The sequence below is a fragment of the Dryas octopetala genome, chromosome 6 (assembly GCF_963921425.1).
Source record: "Dryas octopetala chromosome 6, drDryOcto1.1, whole genome shotgun sequence".
NCBI lineage: Eukaryota > Viridiplantae > Streptophyta > Magnoliopsida > Rosales > Rosaceae > Dryas > Dryas octopetala.
Window position 1 is genome coordinate 8,445,163 of NC_141371.1, and position 17,660 is coordinate 8,462,822.

At 36.3% G+C, this 17,660-nt stretch overlaps 3 protein-coding genes and 1 pseudogene across 3 annotated transcripts; 1 reads left to right on the top strand and 3 right to left on the bottom strand.

Moving 5' to 3' along the window:
- Positions 1-3,551, top strand: LOC147281995 (monodehydroascorbate reductase). Its single transcript, XM_086246971.1, has 10 exons — positions 1-160; positions 589-660; positions 1,055-1,106; positions 1,278-1,358; positions 1,566-1,684; positions 1,780-1,999; positions 2,111-2,229; positions 2,321-2,446; positions 2,829-2,969; positions 3,072-3,551. The coding sequence occupies exons 1-10, from the start codon at positions 110-112 to the stop codon at positions 3,393-3,395; spliced, it is 1,305 nt and encodes a 434-aa protein (XP_086103097.1). The 5' UTR covers positions 1-109; the 3' UTR covers positions 3,396-3,551.
- A 1,456-nt stretch (positions 3,552-5,007) lies between these two features.
- On the bottom strand, positions 5,008-6,811 carry LOC147281996 (large ribosomal subunit protein P2y-like). The gene is made up of 4 exons (XM_086246861.1): positions 6,709-6,811; positions 6,530-6,623; positions 5,635-5,867; positions 5,008-5,232 (listed from the first exon to the last, which is right to left on the bottom strand). The coding sequence occupies exons 2-4, from the start codon at positions 6,615-6,617 to the stop codon at positions 5,206-5,208; spliced, it is 348 nt and encodes a 115-aa protein (XP_086102987.1). The 5' UTR covers positions 6,618-6,623; positions 6,709-6,811; the 3' UTR covers positions 5,008-5,205.
- Positions 6,812-8,642: 1,831 nt separating this feature from the next.
- On the bottom strand, positions 8,643-10,083 carry LOC147281997 (UPF0481 protein At3g47200-like; annotated as a pseudogene).
- A 1,776-nt stretch (positions 10,084-11,859) lies between these two features.
- On the bottom strand, positions 11,860-16,682 carry LOC147281998 (UPF0481 protein At3g47200-like). The gene is made up of 2 exons (XM_086248150.1): positions 15,944-16,682; positions 11,860-13,294 (listed from the first exon to the last, which is right to left on the bottom strand). The coding sequence occupies exons 1-2, from the start codon at positions 16,680-16,682 to the stop codon at positions 11,928-11,930; spliced, it is 2,106 nt and encodes a 701-aa protein (XP_086104276.1). The 3' UTR covers positions 11,860-11,927.
- Positions 16,683-17,660: the final 978 nt, after the last annotated feature.

Genomic DNA, 17,660 nt, shown 5'->3' on the forward strand with positions numbered 1-17,660 from the left:
TCACACAGCTCACAATTCACAAACCTTAGCAGAAAATTTCAGTCACGGAGAGCAAAAGCGAAGCGAAGAAGAAGCAGAAAGCTCCTTTCGTCTGATCGATCAGTCAGCAATGGCAGAGAAGAGGTTCAAGTACGTGATCCTCGGTGGTGGAGTCTCAGCCGTAAGTTTCTCTGCTATCAATTTTTCATCCGTTTGGTCAAATTTTGTTAATTCTAGGTGCTACCTTGTTTTTTTTGGTCGAAAATCACATGAAAAATGTTTATTTTTACTCTGCTGGAATTTTCTTTTGTTCCAGATGAGCTTGTGTAAGCTTTAGATTTTGAGATGTGCATAGATCTAAATATTTTTATTTTTATTTTTATTTTTGAATATTTTCAGTACTTGATGTTCTTAAACTTAAAGTCAATGCGTGTTGTCGTAGTTGTTTTGGTATAGAAATTATGCTAATTATGAAAAATAATTATATAATGATCCCGCATTGAAAACATTATATTATGACAGATAATTACAATTTTTACAATATTGTGGAAGCCTTGATCATTGTTAATGCTCTCTCTTTATGTTTATTTTATTTTTTAAATACTATAGGGATATGCAGCTCGGGAGTTTGCCAAACAGGGGGTTAAGCCAGGCGAACTAGCAGTCATTTCAAAAGAGGCGGTATGTTTTCTAATACCTGTATTTTTAGGCTCAATTTCATACGTGTTTGTATCCAGGTGATTTTGGATTACGAGATATTCTATGCGATTAATTGTGAATTTTTGGAAAGTATATCAGATGTTGTTTTGTCCTGGTACTGTCTTGAAATCTGGCAGGCATGAGTATTGCTGATTTTCGTACTAATTAAATTTAGTTTTCGCATTTAACTTGTATTAAGATTCTTCGCTTCATCATTCATGTTCATGTTCATTGCTTGCTAACTGTATGCTCTCTGTACTTTATATTATATCTGCGGTTTGAAATTGTTTTTCTTTAATGGCTGTTGGCATTTATTTTTGTTTTACCTCATAATTAATGTATCATTCATGTACTTTTTAATTTGTATTACTGCCAGGTTGCGCCCTATGAACGTCCTGCACTCAGCAAGGCTTATCTTTTCCCTGAGTGTAAGTTTTGTTATTTTAATTCCTACTTTCCATTGTTTAAAGAAAGCTGCATCATTACTTATGACCTCTAGCATCTCACTTACAATACACCTGGTGCATTGATGATCCTCAACCTCATTTTGTATGTTTTTCTTTAGAATTGTAACTTAATGTTGAGATTGGTTCTTGCAGCTCCCGCTAGACTTCCTGGGTTTCATGTCTGTGTAGGAAGTGGAGGAGAGAGACTGCTTCCTGAGTGGTACAAAGAGAAAGGTTTGTTTTTCTTCTACACAATACTGTTTATGCGATTCTTAATTGGATAATGTATGATAGCTTTCCAAAGAAATATTTTGAGGTGATTAAACAGACCATTGTTACTTGTTTTTGTCCCAGACTCATTTTTTGCTATGTTACTTGTTCCTTCATTTTGTTGGTATTTAGAATGCATTATTCTCATGGAAACATAATTTATAATTACAGGGATAGAATTGATTCTTAGCACTGAAATAGTTAAAGTAGATCTTGCTGGGAAGACTCTTGTTAGTGGAACTGGGGAATCCTTCAAGTATCAGATTTTGGTCATTGCCACTGGCTCATCTGTAAGCAACTCTAGGAATTTTCAATGCCTAGCTTGTATAATCGCCCTGCTTTCCTCCTCTGCATACATAATGAAATGCATTTTCTGTTTTTGTAGGTTATTAGATTGACAGATTTTGGTGTCAAAGGAGCTGAAGCCAAAAGCATTTTCTACTTGAGAGAAATTGATGACGCTGATAAGCTTAATGAAGCAATTAAAGCAAAAAAGAACGGGAAAGCTGTGATTGTTGGAGGAGGGTACATTGGTCTTGAGCTTGGTGCAGCTTTGAAAATTAACAATTTAGATGTCAGCATGGTTTACCCTGAACCATGGTGCAGTAAGTGAATACTACTCCAGGCCTTGTTTCGTATGTGCATATGTGTACTCATGAAATTGGCTACTCTTACTCCATGAGCCCAACATCCCTAATTTTGCCTTGCTCTTGTAGTGCCTCGGCTTTTCACTTCTGATATTGCTGCTTACTATGAGGGCTATTATGCAAACAAAGGAGTTAAAATCATCAAGGGAACAGTTGCGGTTGGGTTTACTGCTGATTCAAATGGAGAGGTAAATACACAATCACCTGGGCTCTTGGTCGGGATGTTCGTATGAACTGTGCTTAACTGCTTATGAATGGCTACTTTTGGCCATAATGCAGGTCAAGGAAGTGCACCTAAAGAATGGCACAGTGCTTGAAGCTGACATTGTTGTTGTTGGTGTTGGGGGAAGGCCCCTCACATCATTGTTCAAGGGACAAGTTGAAGAGGAGAAAGGTGGCATTAAGGTATTGTGACTTATGTACTCCCTTAATTTCTTCTCCCTTTCCTGTACCTTAAATAATTCGTTTGGATCTTGGAGTTCTTAATAAGAGTTTCTATCTTCATAATATCAATTAGTTGGTTATGTCATTGATAAGCTTTTATTTTAACCACATATAAGGATACAACACAGATAGGAAGCGGGATTTAAGTCATTATGGAAGTAGACTGACAATCCGTTCAATTACTTGATTTCTTTTTGCACTTTACAGATTATTTGAAGTAATAGCCATGTTTATTTTACCATGATGGGGTATATTTATTTTAGTTTCAACATTTGACTAGTCATCTCATTTTTGTGGTTAAAGTTCTGTGTAATCCATTGTAATATGTTCTAGTTGATTGCAGACTGATGCATTCTTCAAAACAAGTGTTCCTGATGTATATGCTGTGGGCGACGTTGCCACTTTTCCCTTGAAGTTGTACAATGAGATTAGAAGAGTTGAGCATGTCGACCATGCACGCAAATCTGCTGAGCAGGCTGTAAAGGTGTGTAGCTCCCCTTATTATTCAAATTAGGCATGTTGTCCCCTTCCAGTGGGATTGCCAAAGTAACCAAGCCTGATGATATTTATTGTCTTGATTTTTCAGGCCATCAAGGCAAGCGAGGAGGGGAAGCCAATTGAGGAGTATGACTACCTTCCATACTTCTATTCTCGCTCCTTTGATCTGTCATGGCAATTCTATGGCGATAATGTTGGTGACACTGTGCTTTTTGGAGACAATAATCCCGCCTCACCAAAGCCCAAGTTTGGAACATACTGGATTAAAGACGGGAAAGTGGTCGGAGCATTTCTAGAGGGTGGGAGTCCTGAGGAAAACAAGGCTATTGCCAAAGTTGCAAAGGTCCAACCTCCTGCTGGCAGCTTAGATCAGCTTGCAAAGGAAGGCCTTAACTTTGCTAGTAAAATTTAACTTCACAATAGTGAAAAATAAATAAATTGCTTGCCACTGGATGTCTATATAGCTTTATAAACTATTTGCTGTGGTTTCGATTGAGTGGTTGCATTGTTGTGTACTTTGAGATTAATTACATAAATATTTCAATAGTGTCTATAAGTTTTTTTTTTACTCTTTCTATTATTAAAAATAAATTATAGAAAATTGTTAAGTTGTATACATATATATATATTAAATCATCATAAATTAGTATGAAATTTTTTTGAACGGCACTACTACACTTAAAATATAATCATAAGAATTTTGTGAATAAGTGAATTCATATAAATATTTTCAATTAGAGTTAATTTATCTCACTGCAAACCCCCCTCGTTGCATATCACATCACTAGAATTGACATGTGCACTTCACATCGCAGTTATTGGTCAAAAGCATATGAGATGTTATGGCAGGTTCACAGTTACATAATCTCATGCCCTATAGTTTCTGTTATTGGAAACTCCTCCGAGTAGCTCCAACATAATGTTTGATGTGCCCTGTATATTGTGCACGTCACATTTCGATCACATTGCATCTTTGAAATGACGTGTACATCCCACTGCATGTTTGATGTTCTTTTTAATTTCGATCAATTTAAAGTTTTGGACCAAGGTTGGAATAATAGGCTGATGAGTGATGATGCAGTTTTTTTTTTGGTCAAATGATGATGCAGTTCTGCACAAATAATCTTGACCCCTTGGGGTTAAAACTCTTAAAAAAAATTCTTCAATGTCGAGTCCTTCCCTTTTTCTTTTCTTTTTTTTGGCCAGACACAATGCTTTCATTATTTGCCAAAATACATAGCTCAATATGAAAATATATTTCACTTATACATGGAAGTCCCATCTACACGTGTGTGTAATATTTTCACACAATATGTTAGCCCAGATTTTATTCATCATTTACACAAATTTGTTCCAGGGGATTCTAAATGCACCCAAGAATTTCATCAGAACACTCATCTGTTGTTTTTTATTTTCTTTCAAATTCCAATTTTACCACTGAATGTACTGATGAGAGATTCTCCTTTCTGCGTTCATCCAACACCACCTCCCAACATTTAACATGTCATCATCTCTGCGATCTTTAGAAGTGCCAGTGGTCACCAGGCCCAGTGTTACGGCAGGAGAGAATAAGGGAGGAGCTTACCATCAAATTTTACATTTTGCATAGCCCTAATAAGCGAGGACAACACTTTAATTCATCTGAATTCAAATCTACGACGAAAGTCCATTGAGGGTTACATGGGGACTACAAGTCAAGAACAACCCACCTCACCATATAGTTTTGAGTAACATCAAAGAAATCATTTCAGGTATGATTTCTTTAATGTCTTACAACTTAATTCGGTTAAATTTCAACAATAACTAAACATTTAGTTAAACTTTCCAACTCTATGTCTTCTTAGACATCACATGGGCATAAACTTCACAATAAACCAGCAATTTCAAGAGAAACAAGTCAGCAAATCAGTTTCCCTGAAACCAAATAAGGAGGCCAGGCATATTTGGATATATTTCATGAATCCACATACCATGCATAAAATTATGCATCTATGTAAGAATAGCTAGATGCAAGACATTCTCCATTAAGTCAAAAGATTCATAAATTTTGATAGGAAAGAAGATTAAAATCCACCATAACTGCATAATCAACTACATTTTAGATTGTCATGAAGGCTTTTACCAACTATGAACCAAAAACCATACACTCCATTGAACAAAAATTTTCTATGCAACTTGAACAAGAAAAATGGTTCCTTCTGGATGCAAGCATTTCAACCACTCTAGTCAAAGAGACTGAAGCCCATATCCTGCAACAAGGTAAAAGAGGAGAATGTAAGATCAGACTAATACCAAAAGTTGAAAAACATTTATGATGTCTCCTATGATAATGCAATCTGAGTTTGGGGCATATATCCCATTAATCAGGAAAGCAAGCCTCTGAGTGTGCTATAGAAACAACTCAAATAAAGTCAAATGGTAAGACTGATTTGTGACACGATCCTGTACACAGGCAAAATATGGCGCCCTTCAGCAACACTCTTCCCATGCAGATACAACTCCCACATTTTGATGTAAGCTGTTTAACATGTAATATACCTTGACTAGAGCATGAGCAAGGGGCTTGGTATTAGAAACATGCAAATTTTTCCCTCAATGACTAATGCATGAACAGATACTGATCTTTAGAGATAATCCCAAGCATAACTTACATCATCGGACTCCTCTTTCTCCTCCACCTTTTCCTCTTTCTTTGGCTCAGCTGCAGCAGGAGCAGCGGCACCACCACCGCCACCAGCAGTTGCAGCCACTGCAACACCACCACCACCACCGGATGGTACGGAGGCCAACTTCTCCCGCCCAGATGCAATAAGCTCTGTTATGTCCTTACCCTTAACTTCCGAAAGAAGAAGCTCAATCCTATCATTGTCGGCCTCAGCTCCAACTGTGAACAAGATGAGAGTTTTAACAATTGAGCAATAATAAAAAAAAAAAAAAAAAGAGCATCCACAGACACACTCCTATGAAATTGAATGTTGACATTGGAATAGAACCCATGAATTACATGTGGTTAGCATTTCAATAATCCCAATATAGTTAATAAATAGCTATACTCTAAAATTCATTGTAGATTTAAAACCAAACGCAACCAAGCAAAAAACTTGAAGAAAATAAAATGTAACTGACATTCATGTGCTCCCTTTAACAGCAATGGCACATAGGTGATAAGTCCTTATTGTAGTTCATCAACAAGACTGGTGAAGACTGAATCACTTCTAAAGATGAATCATTTAACAATTAAGGAAAGTAAATCATCATCATCTTCATGATTCAATACTGAAAAGAAAAAAGACTTGAGACCCAATTCCTTGTGGTTGTCAACCATTCATTTTCATCAAGGATTAAGTTAACCCATTAAAAATAAAACTCCATTGTTAAGGGTCAAAACTTAAAACCCAGAAGTAAAATACGAATACGTAAATAGATTTACAAATCAGGGGCAACATCGCACTAAGCAACCACCAAGCCACAAACTTAGATGCACTCATGCATAGTTTATACACACAAAATGAGAAAAATGAAGCATAGAAAAAAAAAAAGAAGTACCTGAGCCAAGGATGTGCTTGAGATCTTCAGCAGAAGGGCTGGTCTTGCCGCCCAACACCGCCAACAAATATGCAGCTACAACCTTCATCTCTGCCTACAAGTCACAAAATAATCAATTACAATAACTACCAGTCTCTAACACAAAGAGAGAGATGGAGAAAAAGCGAGAGAGAGAGTACTTGTGAGGCTCTGGATCTGCGGAGCACGGAGAGGTGTATACGAGCCGCGGATGCAATGAACGAAGGAGGCCAGAGATATGAGGTTTTATTTTCAGCTGCTAAGGTTTTTAAACGGTAGCTTACGATACGGGTTCGGGTCGGAAAAGTAGTCACAGGCCCATCTTAGCTTTCATGTGATTCCCTCCAAAAAGAAAACTTGGCTCCAAAATAGAGCATGGAATGGGCCAGCAGTCCATATAACACCCAGGGCCCAGCCCGTCTCCAATCTCTCCGACGAGTAATTATTCTCTAAAACTGTAATGTGATCACATAATATAACTAATTTACGCCCTAATAAAACTATAAGAGTGAATATTATAAATACTATATTTATAAAACTCGTTATCCACTTATATTATAACACATAAATTAATTTAAAAAATTAAAATTAAATACCAAATATCAATAGTTTTTCAATAAAGCAACAAGTCACTAATTTTTTTTTAGTTTAGGTACTAACCTAGAGCAAAACATTTTGGATTAGGTCACAAATCAGTTTGTTATATAGTTGTGACTGTCGAACAATCACAGTTGTGATTAAACTGTGACTATTTCAAATTTATAAAAATTTAAAATTTTTAAGAGTTTAATATTTTTAATTTAGCCTTGGGGGATGAAGTCATATAACTCAAAAACTAAACAGTAAAGTTTAAGCCTTGCAAATATTGAAAAAACAACAAATAAATAAAAAAGTTATGACTGTTAGACAGTTACAGCTCGATATAACCATATTTTTTAAAATTGGTACTTAAACTGAAATTTAGTACCTAAAGTAAAATGACATAAATATTTTGATAGTTAAAATAAAAAAATATTATAATTTGGTACCTAAAATCAACGGACCTAAATTAATTATGGCTTTACATAAACTGACCCGTCCTTTTTTTGGCATTTTTCTTCCAAATCATATGTCCTCCGAAACCCACTTCTCGACTGAGTTGCAGATTGGGCTATGAGCGTCTTGTCTTTGAAAGGAAATGCTTAAGCTATATTGGGTTGGTTTGGTGGAGTTGCCAATTTGCCATGGAGTTCTTGTGGTCTCGTCAATAACAAGGTTCGGTTTTTTGGGCCCAATCTCAAACTCTCACTCACTATTTACTTATGGTTTGGTTTAGTAATATAATTGATTGGTTTGACCGTATGCCTTAACTAACTGGTATTAGATATTCTGGTTCTTCTTGATAAATTTCATCTATTCACTATATATTTCTGGTTCTTCTTGGTATGACTGCTTTCATTACGCCAAGTTTTTTGTACCAGTCTCTCTGTGTTGTTGGAGTGTGAACTTTATCTCAGTTCAAAGTAAAAAACAAGAAAACCTTAGAGGCTGCATTTGCTAGCTTAGGGACAGTTGAGAATGTCAAATAGTAGTGCCAAATGGGCCCTAAGCGTAAATTTAGAGATGTCAAATAGACAAATGAGATTCTGCCAAAATTTTGGAACAAATTTTTCACTGACAAGGAAAAAATAGTTTAGAGGTTTAGCCCACCTCAAATTAGAATCCCGACTCCGTCCCTGTTTGCTCAATTTCTTGTCAAATTTAGGCTTGACTTGGCTTGGCTTGGCTAGTTGGCTCATATGTGGGATGAAGGATGCTCAACTCGAATAAGTTATAAATAATGGAGAACATATAGATACATAAGGAAATATAGAAAATGAGCAATGAATAATAAATTAATAACATAAAGTTCAAGCTAATTAAATTATATAACTGGGAAGTTGAAAGAAATGTCAAGTCTAAATTACTTATTGTTCAATTTTAAATAAGTTTTGCAAGCTTGTGAACAAAATAGTCGAGCACACAAAAGGCTCTAGGCCTTAACACACCCACAAGATAATAGAATAGACGGAAAGTAGCAAACTATAGAGCCAACCTGCAGCACATTGTTTTCATCCTATATGCTCAAGATAACAGAAATTAGGATGATAAAGAGGATAAGAAAGCTGAAGGCGGCGAAAGCTGAAATGAAGGACCATGGTCTGCTGAAATAAGTTCGCATTAAGGTAGCCCAAGGGGTGCTGTAATAGACCTCCACATCTCTGAATTGCTTGGAGAGGTAGCACTCATCTCTTATGTTGAAGATAACTTTTTCCCCCAACTTTCCGAACAAGGCAGCTATGTTTTGATCATTTTGGGAGAAGCCAGTTATGATCCCATCAGCACAAAGGAATGCCACGTCTCTAGTTGAATTGATGAGACAGCTCATGAAGGCAACATAAGTGGTGAAGTATGTACAACTGTGTGGGTGACATTGTTCTAAGGCCATGCAATTGATGAAGATGGTAATGATGAAGTCATTGATGGTTATAGGTGGGATTTGGAGTACCCTATTTTGGTAACTGATCTCTAAGAAGCTCTCAGCTGCACTGTGTGGCCTAAACTCAATCCCGGAGGGTCTTAATTGTGTAGTACATTGGATTGACTGATGGGTCGACGATGGATTAGAGTGAACATCTGGAGTTGAGGGATTGAATCTTGACTGAAACGAGTGAAGCATTTGCTTGGCCTGATGACTTTGGAATATTGTCCGGGAGGATGGACGGTGACTTTGAATGTCATCTGAAATTGGGGGAGTGAAGCTTAAGTTAAACAAGTCAAGCAAGTGCATGGCTCCCCCTAACATGGTTGACCTTTGAATGACTTCACTAGGCCTAGGCAATGAGAGATATATCAAAGAAGTTAAAAGCAAACGAGTTTAGAGGGTCTTCATTTTCGGAGCGAGAGAGCTCGAATAGTTTTTCAAGGACCAAGTAAGGGAGTTGGTTTTCAAGTTTGAGGAGGTCCCTAGTGAGAATTGGAATCAACCATGGCATGCTTAAAATGGGGTCCTTTTCATCTTTGGAATCTTCCTTCTTACAAACACGTCGAAAAAGCTCGATGAGAAAGCACCCATCAAGCACCATCATTTCAACAAATTCCATGCTTGACATGGGGATGAACTCAGAATAGCATTTTCTAGTGCTCTCCTCCAATTGTTTCATGGCTTTGAAGTAGTTTCTTAGATCATGCCCTTTTGCTTTATTTGTTCGAAAAAGGAGGGCCTCAAGAAACCGCCATTTGTGGCTTTCGAATTCCAATAACTCCTCCTTGCCGCGGTGGTAAGGTCCAATGGAGACCATTTCAGGCTGAATGGCATTTTGGCTGATTCCAAAGAGGCTGGGAGGAACTCTATATATGCAGACTGAGCTCCTACCTGTTGTTGTTCGGATTTCTTCTCTCTTTTCCTTTAGGCGCCTTCGCATAGCAGCTACAGATTCTTCACCATCACTCACCACTTCTTCCTGATCACTACTTGAATCGGATACTGTGATACTATGATACTCTCCATCCTCCATTCTCTCTCTCTCTCAGTCACACACTATCACTTGAACAAAAAAAGATGTTAGACCATTTAAAGCATCCCTGGCCTCTTTCTTTTTAATGTTGCGGATCGATAGAAAGTATGCATGAGTTATATAGAGTGTTCAAATTAAGCGGTAAAGATTACAAAGAAAAGTTATGTTTTTATATTGTCACATTGTTGCATTATATTTATACATATATTGTCTGGCATATGTGGTCTCTTCTCACAGATGATAACATAAACATCTTCTTGGCCAAAAAAAGACAACGTAAACATCTTATATCAGTAAATTGTTTAACAAGATAATTAACATTACCCATTATATAAAATAATTCTTGTGTGGTCAATGAACAGAGTTGGTGTAGAATTTATGTCATGAGCTTTGAATTAGCCGTGAAGTGACAAACGACAAATCAGATAAACTGGATTCCAACAATGTGATATTGGAGCTGGTTAGGATGTGTCTAAATTCATTGTAACAATGAATGATCAGTTATGTTGTTGCATCCTCGGAGGCGGAGGAGACAACAAGAAAGTAGAGATGATGAGAGACTTTGGAGATAACTTCTTCAAAAATAACAGCTGTACAGCCAGGACTTTGGAGACCATTTCACTTAAATTGCTTTATGAACAACATTCAAAATCGGGAAATGCCATTCACCTTTTTCTTTATTATTTTTATTTTGCAATGTAAATGTAAATTAATGAACATAACATTTTATTTTTTAGATCTAACTATAAAGATCATTTCTGCAAAAAATTAACCAAATCGAAAATTATTTGGTTATGTAATTATGATCAAATAAATATACAGTTTTCGTAACAATTTGATTTACTGTTAATTAATTTGTAACAATTATATAATCAAATGATTTCTGATTTAGTTCACAAAGTATAATTGAATTGTACTAATCAAATTATTGATATGGTTTGTTTTATCAGTAAATTGTTTGGTTAATTTGATTGTTGTTATATGCCTAAATTAAGTGATATTAGAGATACTGTTTCTTCTTGATAAATTTCATCTATTCACTATTTATTTCTGGTTCCTTCTTGGTTTGACTGCTTTCATTTGTTGGGATTTTGTTTTCCTTTTATAGATTCTGATACTTTGTCATGTCCTCTTGTTTTCTGCTAAAAAATGAAAGACACAATCTCTCTCCTTCTTTTACTTTTTTTCGGTGAGTCCCTCCACTTTTTTGGTGGCAAATTGGCAATTGGCAATTGGTAAGTCAAATGTTTCACCTATCAATTTGCTATTTCAATTCATCTATTACCAATTTACACTCCATTATAAACTATTTTTGTTTCAAATTGTCAATACATACCAATTGATCACCATTTGCACATGCACTAACACACTGAAAATCTGAGACATTTATGTTTTTTTTCCAACCAATTAAGCTAAGTTGTTGTAGTGTGAACTCCATCTCAGTCCAACGAAAATAAACATTAGAGAATAATGGAGAAAATATAGAATTATAGATACATAAAGAAATACAGAAATGCAGAAATTATTTGAAAATATCAGGGTAGATTTTCTTCATACATGAACAGGGAAGTGAATTAAAAAATTTGCATGCAAATTAATAAACACACACACCAAATACAAGTGATAATAATTACTATAGAATATAAACATGCCAAAACCAACTAATCCAAGCGTTTTAGAGGGTGCTACAGCCAAACCACTAAACACAAGGTTTAGGCCTTAACACACCCCAAGGTCCTCAAACAAAATGGTCGATCAGGGAGAGAGTACGTCGATCTGGAAATAACCCAAATCCAGAGAAAGACAGAAAGAAGCAAGCTATCCAATCTGCATCTCCACTCTTTTCACGATCTTTTATTCATGTAGCTCAAGATAGACATAGCAGTTTGAACCCCAGTGAGGACAAGAAGGATAAAGGCCGAGAAAACTGAAATGAACGACCATGGGCTGCTAAAATAAGTTCGCACAAAGTTAGCCCAGTGGCTGCTGTAATAGGCATCAACATCTCTGAATTGCTTGGAGAGGTAGCAATCTCTTATGTTGAAGACAACTTCTTCCCCTAACTTTCTGAACAGCCGAGCTACATTTTGATCGTTTTGTGAGAAGCCAGTGATAATCCCATCACCACAAAGGAATGTGACGTCTCTATTTGAATTGATGAGACAGCTCATGAAAGCAATATAAGTGGTGAAGCATGTAGGATTGTATTGGTGACATTGTTCAAAGGCTATGCAGTTGATGAAGATGGTAATGGTGAAGTCATTGATGGTTATAGGTGGGATTTGGAATACCCTATTTTTGAAATTTATCTCTAAGAAGCTGTCTGTCCTGTGTGGCCTAAACTTGATCCCAGAGGGTCTTAGTTGTGTGGCACATTGGATTGACTGGGAGGATGGTCGGTACTTTTGAGAGTCATTTAAAGTAATTGGGGGAAGGAAGCTTAAGTGAAACAAGTCAAGCAAGTGCTTGCCCTCTAATATTGTTGACCTTTTAAGGACTTGAATAGGCCTTGGTAATGATAGATTGAAGAATTTCATGGCAAGCAAGACTAGAGGATCTCCTTTTTTACTAGGATTCTTGGAGAGATCAAATAATGCTTCAAGGACAAAGAAAGGGAGCTGGTTTTCAAGCTTGAGGAGGTCCCTAATGAGAATTGGAATCAACCATGGCATGCTTAAGATGGGGTCATTATCATCTATGACATCTTCACTCTTACAAACATGTCGAAAAAGCTCAATGATAAAGCACCCATCAAGCACCATCATTTCAACAAAGTCAGTGCTCGACATGGGGATGAACTCAGAATAGCATCTTCTTGCGCTCTCCTCCAATTGTTTCATGGCTTTGAAGTAGTTTCTTAGATCAAGCCCTTTTGTTATGCTTGTTCGAGAAAGGAGGGCATCAAGAAACCACCATTTGTGGCTTTCAAATTCCAATAACTCCTCCTTGCCGCGGTGGTAAGGTCCAATGGAAACCATTTCAGGTTGAACGGATTTTGGGTTGATTCCAACGAGGCTTTGAGGAATTCTATATATGCAGACTGAGCTCCTACTTGTTGTTCTTCGAATTCCTTCTCTCTTTTCTTCTAGGCGCCTTCTCATAGTAGTTACAGATTCTTCATCGATCACTGCTACTTCTTCCTCGCTATCTGACTCTAATACTGTGATTCCATCATACTCTCCCTCCATATATTCTCTCTCCCTCTCTCTCTCTCTCTCTCTCTCACACACACACAATGATACAGAATCACTAAAACAAGAAAAGATCTTCTCCAAGTAAAAGTATCTGTCTTTTCTTTAATGTTTGTGGATAGAAAATTTGCTTTATTATATAGACAATGAAGTTTGCAAGAGTTTAAAGGAAAGTCATATTATTGTCTCTAGTGGAAAATTTCGTTGAAAACCTTGTCACCTATGTTTGAATTAATTATATCTTGGCAGGGGCAAGGGAGTTTCATAGAAAGAAGCTATTAGAATACAGTACTCTTGCTTTCTGGAAACTATATATCTTTGAGCTTTCACGAAGACCAAAGGTGCATGTATGTTGATCGCAAAGTTTTGATTCAGTCAAAAACTGTAGTCAATAATTGTTGATGAAGATCGACCAAATGGTTAAGATGTGACCACCTGTAAAAATAAATAGCACAAAGAAGGCTATCGGAAATTCGGTATTATGAGACACTGATGTGGTGTCGACCACAAAAGATTCCAAAGTCAGTCATACTGATAATATTTTGGCTGAAAATTTGATAGGCAAGTTTTACAGCTGTGAGCTGTGTAACTGGTTTACAGTGAGTCTGTGATGGTATATATGTTAATTAGATAACCACAATATGGACAAACATTAATTGATAGATATGAGCTTTGAATTACGTGCAAAGTGACAAACGACAGCAAGTTCGTTGGAACTGGATTCCAACAAGGTGAAAGATGGCGGTCCAATGACATTACAGCTTAATTAGGATTTGACTAAATTTATTGTATGATTAAGCTTTTGTATGTTATTGGCCAAAAAAAACAAAGCTTATGTATGTTGTTAGTGAATAGTGACTATGCTTGCTCTTTTCTTTTGTTTGCTTGTTGTTTTATTCAAAGGGTTAAAACTGGAAAATTTTGAGAAAAAAAATAAAATTAGTGAGATGGGTATACTTAGCAATTTGGAATAGAATTCCCCTACAAGAGCCCAATTGTTCTCTTTTTTTGTGTCAGGCCCAATTTTTCTAATTTTGTACCAAGCCCTTGTTGTAAAATGACATCAGTTCTCTATTTGAGCCCGCTAGCAAAATGCAAGAAAAAGAAACTATGAACTTTCATTACTATTGTTGAAAATCTTGAAATTAGGGTAGGGTTTGGGTGTGGAGAATAACAGGATTTGTTACTATAGGGAACTGTATTCTAAATTTGTATGCAAATGAGCAAATGAACACACCAAATACCAGTGATACTACCATAGCATTAGAAGTTAGAACATACCAAATTCAACCAACTTGAGTTTGAAAAAAAAATGTGAATGTTTAAGAATTTACATACGATTATATATAATCACAGGTTTCTTCATAAAACAACCTATTTACAAAGGCTCATTAGAAGACAGACATTTCTAAAAAAAAAAAAAAAAAAAACAGAAGTAAACTACATGCTTTGAACTTTAAAGAGATATAGGTCGAAAACAAGTCCAAAACATTTTGATTTATCTTGAGGATGGTACTACCTTGACAATAAATTGATTGGTTTGTTTTAGCAATAAATTGATTGGTTTTGACTGTTGTCATATGACTTAATTAAGTTATATTAGATATACTGGTTCTTCTTGATAAATATCAGCTATTCACTATATAATTTGGTTCCTTCTTGGTTTGGCTGCTTTCATTTGTTGGAATTTTGTTTTTATAGATTTTGACACATTTGTCATGTTGTCTGCTAAAAAATGAATGATATAACACTCATTTATGTATAACTGAAAATCTGAGACACGCTTTTATTCAAACCAATCTTAAGCCAAATTTTTGTATCAGTCTCTCTGTTGTTGTACTGTGAACTCCATCTCAGTCGAATTAAAGAAAATAAAACATCTGAGAAATAATGGAGAAAATATAGATACATAAAGAAACACAGAAAAATAAGCAATAAATAACATAAAGTTCAAACTAAATTATATCAGGAACAATTAGACTGAACCGCTCCAAAAGCAGGAATAAGAGATAGCAACGGAATTGTGGGTCAACAATTGCATTCCAAAATTTCATATGCAGCAAGCTTGAAAAATATCTGAATATGTATTGTATTTTTATTTTTTTTTTTCATACAAGAACCAGGGAAAGGTATTATAAATTTGCATGCAACTTAATGAACACACACCAAATACAAGTGATAGTATTACTAAAGCATATAATCATGCCAAAACCAACTAATTCTAGCATTAAAGGAAACAGGGAGCTACAACCAAATCACTAAACACAAATGGCTCCAGGCCTTAACATACCCACAAGCTCCTCAAACAAAATGTTCCCAACGGGTCAGGAGGAGAGTCGACCTGCCAATAACTCAAAATCCAGAGAGACCGAAACAAGCAAGCTATCCAATCTGCGTCGCCTCTCTTTTCACTACTTTTTATTAACGTAGCTCAAGACAGACATAATAGTTTGGATCCCAGTGAGGACAAGAAGGATGAAGGCCGTGAAAAGTGAAATGAAGGACCATGGTCTGCTGAAATAAGTTTGTAGAAAGGTAGCCCGATGGCTGCTGTAATATGCCTCTACATCTGTGAATTGCTTGGAGAGGTAGCAATTTCTTATGTTGAAGACAAGTTGTTCCCCTAACATTCTGAAGAGCATGTTAACCAGTCATGGCTTGACAGTAACCTTGACAGTCATGGCTTATGTGAAACAAGTCAAGTATGTGTTTTGGACCCCTTAACCAGATTGACCTCTTGAGGACTTCAATAGGCCTAGGCAACGAAAGATTGAAGAACTTAAGTGCAAGCAGTGCTAGAGGATCTTCACCTCCAGTGGTGGAGAGGTTGAATAGTGTTTCAAGGACAAAGTAAGGGAGTTGGTTTTCAAGCTTGAGGAGGTCCCTAGTGAGAATTGCAATCAGCCATGGCATGCTTATGATGGGGTCATTTTCATCTATGACATCATTATTCATACAAACATGTCGGAGAAGCTCCACGATAAAGCATCCATCAAGTACCATCATCTCAACAAAGTCATGGCTTGACATGGAGATGGACTCAGAATAGCTGCTTTTTGTCCTCTTCTCCATTTTTTTCATGGCTATGAAGTATTTTCCAAGTCGATCACACCCTTCTTTGGCCTGTTCTCTAGAAAGGAGGCCACGAAGATACCACCATTTGTGGCTTTCAAATTCCAATAACTTCTCCTTGCCACGGTGGTAAGGTCCAATGGAGACTATTTCAGGCTGAATGGCATTTGGGCTGATTTTAACGAGGTTGGGAGGAACTCTATATATGCAGACTTGATTCCTGTATCCAAATACTTCTTCTTGTTCGAGTTCCTTCTCTATTTCCCCTATGCGCCTTCGCATAGCAGCTACACCTGCTTCATCATCAATCACAATCTCCACATTCTTCTCCCCCATACTCTCTCTCTCTCTCTCTGACACGCACACCACTGATGCACAATCCCTCAGACAAAAATGAAAGGTGGATGGATATAAAGTTTTGCGAATTTGCTTGAGTTATATAGAACATGAAGCTTTCAGTATTATGAAGAAATTTTTTATTATTTTCTACAGGGAAATGTAGCTACGGTCGAAAGTTCTATAAAGTCATGGAAAGTACTGGTGGAATACATGCAAGTGGAAGTGGTCTTTCATGATGATGAAACTAACTTCGTTAGACAAAGTCTATTTTCCACGACGACTTTGCAACAAGGTGAAGATTAAGTTTCTTAAACTTTGGCAATTTGGGAATTAATTGAAGACAGACTTTGTAAGGATATGATTCTTTTCGAAATAATTCATCTTCTGAAAAATATCTCTGGAAAAGGTGTTTTTGTTGCCCTTCATTTCCTCCTCCTCTCTTACTCATGATCTCGTCCTCACTGGCAGATATGATCATTTGAATATAGCATAATGTATAACTGAAACAATATTCCTGCTTTTAGAGGCCCAGACCTTTTTTTTTTGGGTCAATTAGAGACCCATAGTATTCCCAGAATATGTTACAGATGCATCAAATTAATAATGACAAATCATGACCCAGTTGTAATAATATATATCTGAATATCATAACTGATAGAAAGAAACTAAAACATGTTTGATTCTTTGTTCCTTGAATATTTGTGTATTGTGCCTGTGTTGTATATGTGTATGCATGTATATATGTCTCTGTATATTTATATATTTTCTTGCTATATATATTAAATGGTTGTATTTGAGACAAGTTTGTATGCTTTGTAAACTATATACGATACTCAATTATAAAGTTATTAAATATGCCTTTTCAATTATAAAGTTATCATGCTTCTGTATTGGATAGTTCTAATCCAAGTATTTTCTCTGCATTGATTAAGTAATTGCAGAGATTTTGCTGCAAAAGTCCAAAGTGTAACTTAT

Coding starts and splice junctions, on each gene's coding strand:
- LOC147281995 (XM_086246971.1), top strand. CDS start 110: ATGGCAGAGAAGAGGTTCAAGTACGTGATCCTCGGTGGTGGAGTCTCA. Junction 661..1,054: donor CAGTCATTTCAAAAGAGGCG/GTATGTTTTCTA, acceptor TATTACTGCCAG/GTTGCGCCCTATGAACGTCC. Junction 2,000..2,110: donor TTACCCTGAACCATGGTGCA/GTAAGTGAATAC, acceptor TTGCTCTTGTAG/TGCCTCGGCTTTTCACTTCT.
- LOC147281996 (XM_086246861.1), bottom strand. CDS start 6,617: ATGAAGGTTGTAGCTGCATATTTGTTGGCGGTGTTGGGCGGCAAGACC. Junction 5,868..6,529: donor CAAGCACATCCTTGGCTCAG/GTACTTCTTTTT, acceptor TCTTGTTCACAG/TTGGAGCTGAGGCCGACAAT. Junction 5,233..5,634: donor AGAAAGAGGAGTCCGATGAT/GTAAGTTATGCT, acceptor ACCTTGTTGCAG/GATATGGGCTTCAGTCTCTT.
- LOC147281998 (XM_086248150.1), bottom strand. CDS start 16,682: ATGGGGGAGAAGAATGTGGAGATTGTGATTGATGATGAAGCAGGTGTA. Junction 13,295..15,943: donor CATAAGCCATGACTGTCAAG/GTTACTGTCAAG, acceptor AGAGAGAGAGAG/AGAGAGAGAGGGAGAGAGAA.